This window comes from Oncorhynchus keta, chromosome 28 (assembly GCF_023373465.1).
Source record: "Oncorhynchus keta strain PuntledgeMale-10-30-2019 chromosome 28, Oket_V2, whole genome shotgun sequence".
Lineage (NCBI taxonomy): Eukaryota > Metazoa > Chordata > Actinopteri > Salmoniformes > Salmonidae > Oncorhynchus > Oncorhynchus keta.
The window spans coordinates 21135970-21148527 of NC_068448.1; the positions used below are offsets into that span (position 1 = coordinate 21135970).

General features: G+C 42.3%; 1 protein-coding gene across 1 annotated transcript; it reads right to left on the reverse strand.

The window, feature by feature from the left end:
• Positions 1-374: 374 nt before the first annotated feature.
• On the reverse strand, positions 375-11956 carry LOC118360795 (solute carrier family 52, riboflavin transporter, member 3-A-like). The gene is made up of 5 exons (XM_035740215.2): positions 11605-11956; positions 6825-7044; positions 2524-3663; positions 2085-2208; positions 375-1814 (listed from the first exon to the last, which is right to left on the reverse strand). Exons 3-5 carry the CDS (start codon positions 3540-3542, stop codon positions 1602-1604), a joined length of 1356 nt encoding a protein of 451 aa, XP_035596108.1. The 5' UTR covers positions 3543-3663; positions 6825-7044; positions 11605-11956; the 3' UTR covers positions 375-1601.
• Positions 11957-12558: the final 602 nt, after the last annotated feature.

Consider the following 12558-nt stretch of genomic DNA (forward strand, 5'->3'; position numbering starts at 1 on the left):
TTAAATAATTTGGGCTTATTTATTGTCAATGGTGTGAATAATTCACCGCAGTGAGTTCAGGAAAAGGGGTTTTCCTTTCCTCAAATCCAAGTGAGAAAGTTGCATCTGCTCTTCGCAGATGGGGGGACCTCTTTGTGGTCCTCAACTCATCTGAGGGGAAGGGGATAGACAGAGATAGATACTGGTAGAATAACAGCTGCTGATGGGGACACCACTATCTGGTTCCTATGGAAGAGCAGCATCCTCCTAAGAGAAATTGCTGTAACCTACAGTAATCTGATTTTCACACATCCATGAAAGCCATAGAATCTCTCAAATCCACATTGTATGTGAGTGGACACATGAGGTTAAACACATTAACTTGAACAAATTAGCACATGATGATCTATAATGTATTTACAAAAACAATCAACAGTGCATATCATATGATCTTACATGGAATGCTCTTTCACACTGACACACACACAAGCATAGAGATATAAAAGCCTTTATACAATAAGTGTTGAATAGACAAAGTGTAATTAAATGTATTTTGTGTTGACAAGAGAATCTGCTGGGATACCTGAGGAATGCAAAGAATAGTTTTTTCGAAGATGGTCTACTACCGCCATCTAGTGTTACAATCTGAAGCATTCTAACTAGAGCAAACACCAGTGGGTTCAGCAGAGTGACCGTGACATACACTAAGTGTACATACAGAACATTAAGAACATATTCCTAATATTGACTTGCACATACCCCCCCCCCCTCCTTTGGGTGGTGGACTATTCTTGATACACACAGGAAACTGTTGAGCATGAAAGACCCAGCAGTGTAACTGGCACTTACTACCATACCCCCGTTCAAAGGCACTTTTATCTTGCCATTGACCTTCTGAATGGCACACATACACAATCCATGTCTCAATTGTCTTAAAATTCCTTCTTTAACCTGTCTCATCCCCTTCACCTAGACTGATTGAATTAGATTTAATAGTGACATCAATAAGTTTTCCCCTGGATTCACCTGGTCAGTCTATCTCATGGAAAGAGCAGGTGTTCTTAATGTTTTGTACACTCAGTGTAAATCTAAGGTTAATTCAATAATACACATTTTCATGGCACTATAGTAATTACAAACCAAACATGAATCTGGATTTTGCTTGTCTCCTTAAATTCCCAATTATTCAACAAGTAATGGTTTAAAACCATATATTTGAAATAAGATAAGGTTAATAATGCAGATATTTACAACAATTGCTCCAACACCCTTGAGTGTGGGTTGTGAATCATACTGCATAGAAATACATACAATTATTAACTGAACAATAGTTTGAAATCTTATACTTTACTCCATTGATCCAGGTGGATTTTTTTCTCACCACCGGGTGCCCTTGAAGACATACTTAGAGTCCAATCTCTAATCTGAGGCCAGATACGTCATTGTCCTGTCATTGTCTTTTCCTTGACCCCCACATTATTCACACATCACCCCAGTGGGTATAAGTACTAGCGGGTACTCCTGTCCAGGGGGTGTACTTGTACATCAAGCTGCCTCTCACTACAGAAACAAGAGATAAGCTCCTGCCGTATGGGCCGTTCTGGCTCGGGTATAAGTCATCATCATAAAGGGCACCTAGTGTTGCAGAAGTCTCCTGACTCGAACAGGTTGCAGACATTGACTAAAGGGAACATAATGGCAGAGCCAAGCAGAGAGCCTGTCTGTGCCGCTGCTCCACACCACACCAGGGCGCTGTGGCTCTCGTCCCTCAGGATGACACCCACCATTACCTTCACATAGGACAGGGTCCCCGTAAAGAAGACCCACGACAGAACCTGAGGATTACATTGTGACTTTATTAGTTAGGTTACACATACTATTCAAGTGTAAGAATTCAAGTGCAATAACATGACATACCTGATTCTATACTAATCAAAGGTTTGATGATCAGTTGATTAGTGGAATTAGATGTGTAGTGCCAGGGGAAAAACTAAAAAGTGCACTCCCAGGGTTTCCCAAACTCGGTCCTGGGGCCCCCGGGTGCATGTTTCTGAGAAAGTGTTTCTAGACTGAGGCCTATTTCTACAGGTGGAGTTGTCACTCACTATGATGGTTTCTCCCAGCGCAGAGCCTTGTAGTAGTGGACATGGACTCATGGCGGCCATGGCCATGTTGTATCCTCCAAAGATTGAGCCCAGGAGACACAGTACACCCAGCAACACTAGTGACCTGAGTGCAAAACAGGAAACCAGAAAACAGTTTGCTAACTGTAAATCTGAAGAATGTCATTCAACATAAAGATAACCACTGAGATGGCTGCAGTGATGGGCAGCTGAATGTCTATGTCAGTGTACAAACAATATCTGTTCAACTGAGAACGCTGTAAAAAATGATTACTTATTGAACAGCAGGAAGCAATTTCTGCACATAATGCTGTCAAAGCTGAGATAATAATACATATTGATTTGAGTGTTTGTCCATAAATGCTTGTTGTTGCTTTATCGTCAATAAAAGAGGAAAGCTTGAGGCTGTTTTGGGTTTTACCTTTTAGGAAAGAACAGGGCGACTATACAGGCCACTGGGTTGGCACAGGATGCCAGAGCCGCCGACAGGTGATAAGCCAGGTTACCGTAGGGCATGCAGGAGTACGTCTGCACCGAGGGCAACAGGCCGTTGGTTGCCCCGTTCACACAGACCACCATGAAATAGATAAAAGCTAACTGATAAACAGAGTGGAGTGGTTTAGCCAGCTGTGGCCTAGCCTGACCTGATTCCTCACTGTGGGGTTTTGGGTTAGAGTTCTGCTCGTCGGTTACCACTCCAGGGTTGTCGAGACCGAAGCAGCCCGACGCCACTGTGTCAGTGTCTGAAACTAGGTTCTCTGTGGACAGTTCAAAGCTGCGTGGGAACCTGTTGAGGGCAGAGAACGCCAGCAGGCTGATGCACATCATCGCCGCCAAGAAGAAGAAAAACACCTCAGTGGAAAAGTTGGGCTGTAGATACTGGGTCTGGACAATGTACATGTCCTTTTCAGTGAGGTTACCAGAGGACTGAGTGCCATTTACACACTTGGCCATGCCGACGCCCTGGCCAAGAGCAACTAGACCAGGGATAAAGCCACTCAGGCCCTCTCCAATGAAGTAGGTGGTGATGTAGTGGGCTGGCAGCTGCATCATGAAGGGCAGGAAGGTAACAGAGGAAGTACAATCCACCAAGGCCAGGAAAAGGGTTAGAATAAAGAAGACTGTGCTCCGTGGTGCCGTTGCCACAACCGTGGTCTCATCCCAGAAGAACGCCAAAAGTACACAGGCCAGGATGCCGATGGACAACACACTGTAGATGACAGCGCTCTCCCTCAGCCGGCCCGGACACAGCTTGTGCATGACAGTGACCAGCAGAGGCCCCAGATTGGCCAGCTGGATGATGACTGTCAGGTAGGATGGTAGCTCCCAGCCCTCAGGGAGGGTGTTGACAATGAGGGGGAGCTCCACCCACAGGCCATTGACAGCCACCCAGGAGCCCAGTCCGAAGCAGCAGGCCAGAACATGGACCAGCAGAGACATGGCTGTATTGTAGCTGGTCCCAGTCAGGTCAGGTGAGGTGAGGTAGTCTTTTGGAGGAACTTCTGATCTGAAGTGAAGATATATCTGATTGAACAGTTTCAACCTGGCCAGCCTTCAGAGCCTAGAAAAAGAGGAAACTAGTGAAATACTGAAAGTCAGTAACGGTGCGTGAGCAACCTCTGTCCGGTGAAGTCCACAAAGCATATTGCATGTAGCAAACAGTTACATGACCTACAGCATGGTCAAGCAAGTTAATGTTTCTGATATTTTCAGACTACTAAACTAAACAACTATTGAGTTCGAACCAATGAGAGTTACTGAGAGTTTCAAAGAAAACAGGAGCTACCTCCACTATTCTAGAACCATTTCATCTTCAACATCATCAAATAACCTACTGTATGCTTAGATAGAAAAAACACCTTAATCCAATCAAAGTAAGCCAAATATGCTGTCCATGGTTCTGCCATCGTCCTCTCTTTCATGTTGACGAAACGGTCTATGACTGTGTAATACAGTACACGCTTTTAGTTTTTGTTGTCCTATGCTACCTGGCTTGAATGCTTGCTCGCAAGCCTAACTTCCTTTATTGGGCAATGATGAGCCAGCTAGTTAAAATTAGCCTACTACATCTAGCTACATACTGAACTTCCATTCTCTAAGGGCCAGGGGCACAATGTATACATTTATGGTTGGATCAGAATCGCCGTTATAATCAATGACCAGTACGGAGAATTAAGTAAAACCACTAGTCTAAATCCCTATCTCATTCCTTGGCTAATTTAGGAAAGAGACAATTTTAGGTAGCTAGCTAGCCACTGGAGGACAACGACACAACGAGATGCAACAATTCAAGTGTTTTCTGTCAATTATATTTAGCTTTTGATGTGATGTGATTGGTGTGAAGCCAAATCCAAACTGGCTTCCCTTGGTGCACCAGGACCATTCACAGTTGAGCTCACTCAGTTTAGCTCAACGCTAGTTGGTTATTATTGTATACTTTTTTTTAATCAAGGGAGGTGAAAAGTTTGCAGGTTTCCCTTGCATTCAACGCTACGGGTTTCAACAATGTCATACTCTTTTTGACCAAACAGCATCAGATAGATAGGTTACACATACAGAGACAGAGGGGAGCTGTTTCACTCGCTCTGATGCTTTTCCGGTGAGATACTGTACATTCAGCCTCTTGCAAATTGAATGAAAATTATGAAACACATTTTGGGGGAAAACCTGGCTTCCCTTGGCATCCATGAATACACACCACTGCTTAAAGACACTGCTGATAAAACTATCAAGCTAGATCGAGGATGAAATGAGTAAGACAATAATAATTTTAGAATTTTTAAAAGTATTATAGTACCAAATCTCTCTGCAAGGATCTATCAACAAGTAGGCCTAACCCTAGCCTAGACCAGGGGTTCCCAAACATTTTCACTCAGGCTCCCATTCCAGCATTGGGGAACACTGGAAACTGCTGATGCACTATCAATTTCGAAATTGCACCTTGTGCATTATTGCAACTTTCAGGAGTAAGTTGAAAGCCAGACTGAGTTCCTTTTTCATTTTTGGGAACTACTGGCCTAGACCATGACCATCGTTACTGTATAACCAAGAGTAAATATCACATTGTTATTGTGGGATTACAAATCAAAGGATCAGTTTTGCGTTTTAGATCATAATGAATCAGATTAAATAGAAAGATTCTAGATCAGCACTCCTACTCTGAGACTCTTTGTGGATACGTGCCCTGTTATTGAATGTACATTCATTTTGTCATTGGAATTTGATCTTTAACTTTTTGCCAAACAGCTTTTAACCCTACTGTTTTACCCTTTAGCTGTGAGTTACACAGGGTGAAGCAACCTGGCATAAGCAGATCTAGGTCAACTGGTTCAACTCTGATGCTCTCTGTGTGCCCTGTAATTTATGCACAGGGTGTTGTTGCTCAAGGGTGCAAATGTCACACGACCAACTTTGAAATGACTGGTTTAGTTAATTAGTTACACTTTGATTACCTAAATGTTATACTGTATGTTAAATGTAAAAAATAAATGTAAGTCAAGGACAACTATCTAACTAACTGTGCAGATGGAGTAGTGAGAATCAGATGTATTGTATTTTTCATTTATACAGAGATGAGACCATGAAACCTTGAGACAATACTAGCAATTGTAACAGAGAAGTATTCAATCTACTCAACGCATTTTTCTTACATGTCAAGCAGCTGAAGTCATTTTCACTTCCCTATCACTTCCCTCTAGGAACACAACGTACTATATGGCTGTGGGGGCCAGCCGGATGCCTAACTACGACCCAGATCATACAGGACACACTTCTCAGAGGTCTCAACTCGTGACAATCCAAACCTTGAACTGGCTCAAGCTGCTGAACTTCACTCTCTGTACCCAAAGTAGCAAATGTTTCACTCTTCTCATCGTTCAGCTAAACATTTTATCAGTTTCATATGAACCATTGTCTGTAACGATGCCATGTATACACAATTAATATTGACTATATTAGTCTTGAGACATCATTTGCTTTATATTTACTAGCTGTGGTTTTTAAGGAACTGGTGCTATTAGCATGTGTTTTTTCGCATGACCACCTGCACCTCAAAGCTCTGTATTAAAACGTTTACTTTACTGGAACTCAAGTCTCCTCTTTTACTTTTAAAAAGTTAACATTGTTAGTGCACAAAGTCTAAGAGGGATCCTTAGGAAGTCTAAGTGGGAACCAACATCACTTGAAATTTAAAATGGTCCATTTAAATTTAAAACAGTTAAAGGAAGGGTTAAAGGAAGGGTTAAGGTTAGGGGTTGAGGTTAGGAGTTACAGTTATGGTTAAGGTTTAGGGCAGGGACATCCCAAGGATACCACTTAGCACAATTTAGTTTACATGGCCCTGCTCATTTCCTATCTCTGCTAGTGAAAATCAGACAGGCATTTCGCTTCCACACAGGATTTTATGATGTTGGGCCTAACAAATGAGACAATGTCAGAGCCAATACCATTATATACTGTGTATCTGGCTTACAAAGCACCAATGTGTTACAGTAATGTAGAGGGTCAGTGTGAACTGCAAGAACATTCAATTCATATTGATCACTATTATCTTTTGTCAGGGGAACGGATAATCAGAATCTGCCTGAAAAATACCTTCTTTACAATATTGATTTGAAATTGATACACTTTAACTTCCATGATTGTTCCATTGCATGACCATAAGGCAATATTACATTTCCAATACATTTCATAGGAACCAAGAAGATAAATAAGTATACTCACAGGTTTCTTGAGCCACTGAATGGATGCCTTATTGAGGAATCCAACACCCTCCCTCTCTCATCTTATATACAGACCTTTGGGACAATGCCACTGGCTTCTCCTTCACACACAGGCTGGAGGAGAACTAGGGAACTAGTGCCTTGTGGGTAGTCCAGTCCAGCAGTCAGCTCCACCGTGTAAGAGTAAACTGAGCAGCTGTGCAGCTGTGTCCTTTTTAAATCTGTACAACAGCCATAAAGTTAGATACATAGTAGAGATGGGACGTCCCCTTTCCTCTGCTTGCCCAGCCCCGAGAGACTAATGGGAGACCTATGTTCCCTCATTTCATTCCACAGTTATGTGAATGGGAAATTCAGGAAGAAAGCGAGGTTGCTTATATCAGAGGTAGTCAGATAATACAACCCAGGGTGTGTGTGTTCATGTGTGTGTAAATGATTGGGATGTGGTATGGTTATGATTAAAATGACAATAATATCCAATAAAAATCTATCTGTTTATTGACTGCCAGAATATACATTGATTAAGACATGAGAGGGCATCTACTCAACATCTTTGACCAATAATGACTCTGGTGAACACTAACTGAGATTCACATGAACTTTTATAGGCCTACACCTCTTTATCCTTTAACCAACAACAATAGTCCATGGGAACAATAACAATATCAGGGATCCCTCCCGAGTGACGCAGCGGTCTAAGGCACTGCATCTCAGTGCTTGAGGTGTCACTACAGACACCCTGATTCGAATCCAGGCTGTAGCATAGATTGGAATATGTTCCGGGATTCTTCCAATGGCATTGAGGAGTACACCACATCAGTCACTGGCATTATCAATAAGTGCATCGAGGACGTCGTCCCCACAGTGACTGTACGTGCATACCCCAACCAGAAGCCATGGATTACAGGCAACATTCGCACCAAGCTAAAGGGTAGAGCTGCCGCTTTCAAGGAGCCGAACTCTAACCCGGAAGCTTATAAGAAATACCGCTATGCCCTCCGATGACCCATCAAACAGGCAAAGTGTCATTACAAGACTAAGATCGAATCATACTACACCGGCTCCAACAATCGTTGGATGTGGCAGGGCTTGCAAACTATTACAGACTACAAAGGGAAGCACAGCCGAGAGCTCCCCATTGACACAAGCCTACCAGACGAGCTATATAACTTCTATGCTTGCTTTGGGACAAGTAACACTGAAACATGCATGAGAGCATCAGCTATTCCGGACGACTGTGTGATCACACTCTTCACAGCCGACGTGAGTAAGACCTTCAAACAGGTCAACATTCACAAGGCCGCAGGGCCAGAAGGATTACCCGGACGTGTACTCCGAGCATGCGCTGACCAATTGGCAAGTCAGTCTCCACTGACATTTTCAACCTCTCCCTGTCTCTGACCCTGTAACACTAACATGTTTCAAGCAGACCACCATAGTCCTTGTGCACAAGAACACTAAGGTAACCTGCCTAAATGACTACCGACACGTAGCACTCACATCTGTAGCCATGAAATGCTTTGAAAGGCTCGTCATGGCTCACATCAACACCATCATCCCAGAAAACCTAGACCAACTCCAATTTGCATACTGCCCCAACATATCCACAGATCATGCAATCTCTATTGCACTCCACACTCTAGACGTCGACCGATTAATTAGGGACGATTTCAAGTTTTCATAACAATCGGAAATCTGTATTTTTGGACACCGATTTGGCCGTTTTTTTTTTTACACCTTTATTTAATCTTTATTTAACTAGGCAAGTCAGTAAAGAACACATTCTTATTTTCAATCACGGCCTAGGAACAGTGGGTTAACTGCCTCGTTCAGGGGCAGAACGACAGACTTTTAACTTGTCCGTTTGGGGGATTCAATCTTGCAATCTTACAGTTAACTAGTCCAACGCTCTATCCACCTGATTACATTGCACTCCACGAGGAGCCTGCCTGTTACGCAAATGCAGTAGAAGCCAAGGTAAGTTGCTAGCTAGCATTAAACTTATCTTATAAAAAACAATCAATCAATCATAATCACTAGTTAACTACATATGGTTGATGATATTACTAGTTTATCTTGCGTGTCCTGCGTTGCATATAACCGATGCGGTGCGTATCGTTGCTCCAATGTGTACCTAACCATAAACATCAATGCCTTTCTTAAAATCAATATACAGAAGTATATATTTTTAAACCTGCATATTTAGCTAAAAGAAATCCAGGTTAGCAGGCAATATTAACCAGGTGAAATTGTGTCACTTCTCTTGCGTTCATTGCACGCAGAGTCGGTGTAAATGCAACAGTTTGGGCCGCCTAATTTGCCAGAATTTTACATAATTATGACATAACATTGAAGGTTGTGCAATGTAACAGGAATATTTAGACTTATGGATGCCACCCATTAGATAAAATCCGGAACGGTTCCGTATTTCACTGAAAGAATAAACGTCTTGTTTTCGAGATTATTAGTTTCCAGATTCGACCATATTAATGACCTAAGGCTCGTATTTCTGTGTGTTATTATGTTATAACTAAGTCTATGATTTGATAGAGCAGTCTGACTGAGCGGTGGTAGGCAGCAGCAGGCTCGTAAGCATTCATTCAAACAGCACTTTCGTGTGTTTTGCCAGCAGCTCTTCGCAAGCACAGCGCTGTTTATGACTTCAAGCCTATTAACTCCCAAGAGGCTGGTGTAATCGATGTGAAATGGCTAGCTAGATAGCGGGGCGCGTGTTTAACGTCACTCGCTCTTAGACTTGGAGTAGTTATTCCCCTTGCTCTGCATGGGTAACGCTGCTTCGAGGGTGGCAGTTGTCAATGTGTTCCTGGTTCGAGCCCAGGTAGGAGCGGGGAGAGGGATGGAAGCTATACTGTTACACTGGCAATACTAAAGTGCCTATAAGAACATTCAATAGTCAAAGGTTAATGAAATACAAATGGTATAGAGAGAAATAGTCCTATAATTTCTATAATAACTACAACCTAAAACTTCTTACCTGGGAATATTGAAGACTCATGTTAAAAGGAACCACCAGCTTTCATATGTTCTCATGTTCTGAGCAAGGAACTTCAACGTTAGCTTTCTTACTTCTCCAACACTTTGTTTTTGCATTATTTAAACCAAATTGAACATGTTTCATTATTTATTTGAGGCTAAATTGATTTTATTGGTGTATTATATTAAGTTAAAATAAGTGTTCATTCAGTATTGTTGTAATTGTCATTTTTACAAATACATTTCTTTTTAAATCGGCCGATTAATCAGTATCGGCTTTTTTTGGTCCTCCAATAATCGGTATCATAAAATTATAATCGGTCGACCTCTACCACACTGCCCTTTCACACCTGGACAAAAGGACACCTATGAGAGAATGCTATTCATTGACTACAGTTCAACACCACAGTGCCCTCAAAGCTCATCACTAAGCTAAGGAACCTGGGACTAAACACCTCCCTCTGCAACTGGATCTTGAACTTCCTGAAGGGCCGGCCCCAGGTGGTAAGGGTAGGTAACAACACATACGCAACGCTGATCCTCAACAGGGGGGCCCCTCTGGGGTGCGTGCTCAGCCCCCTCTTGTACTTCCTATTCACTCCTTACTGCACGGCCAGACACGACTCCAACACCATCATTAAGATTTGCTGATGACACGAGTGGCAGGCCTAATCACCGATAATGATGAGACAGCCTATAGGGAGGAGGTTAGAGACCTGACCGTGTGGTGCAAGGACAACAATCAACAAGGAGATTATTGTGGACTACAGAAAAAGGAGGACCAAGCACGCCCCCATTCTCATCGAGGGGCTGCAGTGGAGCAGGTTGAGAGCTTCAAGTTCCTTGGTGTCCACATCACCAACAAACTAACATGGTCCAAGCACACCAAGACAATCGTGAAGAGGGCACAACAAAACCTATTCCCCCTCAGGAGAATGAACATTTTTGGCATGGGTCCCCAGATCATCAAAAGGTTTTACAGCTGCACCATCGAGAGCATCCTGATGGGTTGCACCACTACTCAGCCCCGGACCGCAGGGCACTACAGAGGGTAGTACGTATGGCCAGATGTCGGTGTCAGAGGAAGGCCCTAGAAATTGTGAAAGACTCCAGCCACCCTAGTCATAAACTGTTCTCTCTGCTCCACACGGCAAGCATTACCGGAGCGCCAAGTCTGCTACTCTCCTCTATTACCTATGCATAGTCACTTTAATATCTCTACCTACATGTACACATTTCCTCAAATACCTCGACACCGGTGCCCACTCACAGGTACCCCCTGTAAATAGCCCCACTATTGTTATTTGTTGCTGCTCTTTAATTATAGGTATTTTCTTAAAACTGCATTGTTGGTTAAGGGCTTGTAAGTAAGTGTTTCACTGTAAGGTCTACTACACCTGTTGTATTCGGTGCATGTGACAAATACAATTTAATTTGATCACAAGCAGCTGTGCTTGGGAGTCCAGTAGGGCGGTGCACAATTGGCCCAGCGTAGTCTGGGTTTGGTCAGTGTAGGCCGTCATTGTAAATAAGAATATGTTAACGGACTTGCCTAGCTAAATAAAAGCAAACAATCACAATCATCACTGGTGTTGTGTCTATACTGTCCCTTTAATTAATATTTAAGGCCATTTTATTATGTCCACGAGGGTCTCAATAACTTTATAAATGCTGAACTTTGATTATAGGATTGCCCCCTTTTGATGGCTACTATTCCCTCTGATGTTACTTCATGAAGAGCATAATAATTGTAATATTGTACCTGATAAGATCAATAAACTACCCACCTGTATTACTAACCACGTATCCATCCAGTCCTGTTTTCGAGTAGTCATACGGTATTTTTTTTAAATCACATCTATGGAAACAGGAAGTTTCGGTACAATTCGATAAATGCAGACATCATTTGTTCGTTTGAAAAGCCGAGATCTTTTTGTATCAATGAACTGTATTACGTGAGAAATGGCGGTGGAAACGCCTTTATGTAAATGCTGGCTGCAACCTCATATTGATATAGTAACTATCATATCAAACTACATTTGGAGTCACGCGATTATATGATGATCGATGCTTGACTGACGTTTAACAAATGTTTTTTCGCTCTTATCCATACTAATCTCATCATGCAGTCCAAACTACCCGCACAGTATCTGCCAGCTGTTGACAAGAGCGCAAATGCCAAGACGAGTAGGCACATTAGCTTTTTAACGCAACAATGTGAGAAAGAACTATGGGTAGGGTTGAAAATGCGATGGAAACACACTTAACTTTAGATTTTTATTCGGTACATGTAAACTTAAGCGAAAAAGTACATTTTGTGTGCACTACATCACCCACTGACTTTTATCAGCAACCAGTCCCTTTGCTGTGAACATTGTCTTCGTGGATTGTAGAATATTAGCATGAAAATCTGTCGCCAATTTGATGGAAACCTAGCTTGTGATAAACAAATAGAAGACTGGTCACCTTATATTTACTGCATGTTTGGTAAGATCACTAAAGGGGAACAGACAAACACTATACAAAAGATCCTGTACAGACCAAGATAGTGTAAAAGTACAATCAATGTAGTTCCATAACGCATACTGACAGTGTATGAATGGCAAACTCGATGACATTGCATTCTGAAACAAACATGGGTAATGCCTGCAGGGGGTGAGAACCATTGGAATATAGACACTGTACATAAGTGTGAATGCATGATGCAATAATTATGATAGGAAAGGGGGAAGGAAAAAAAA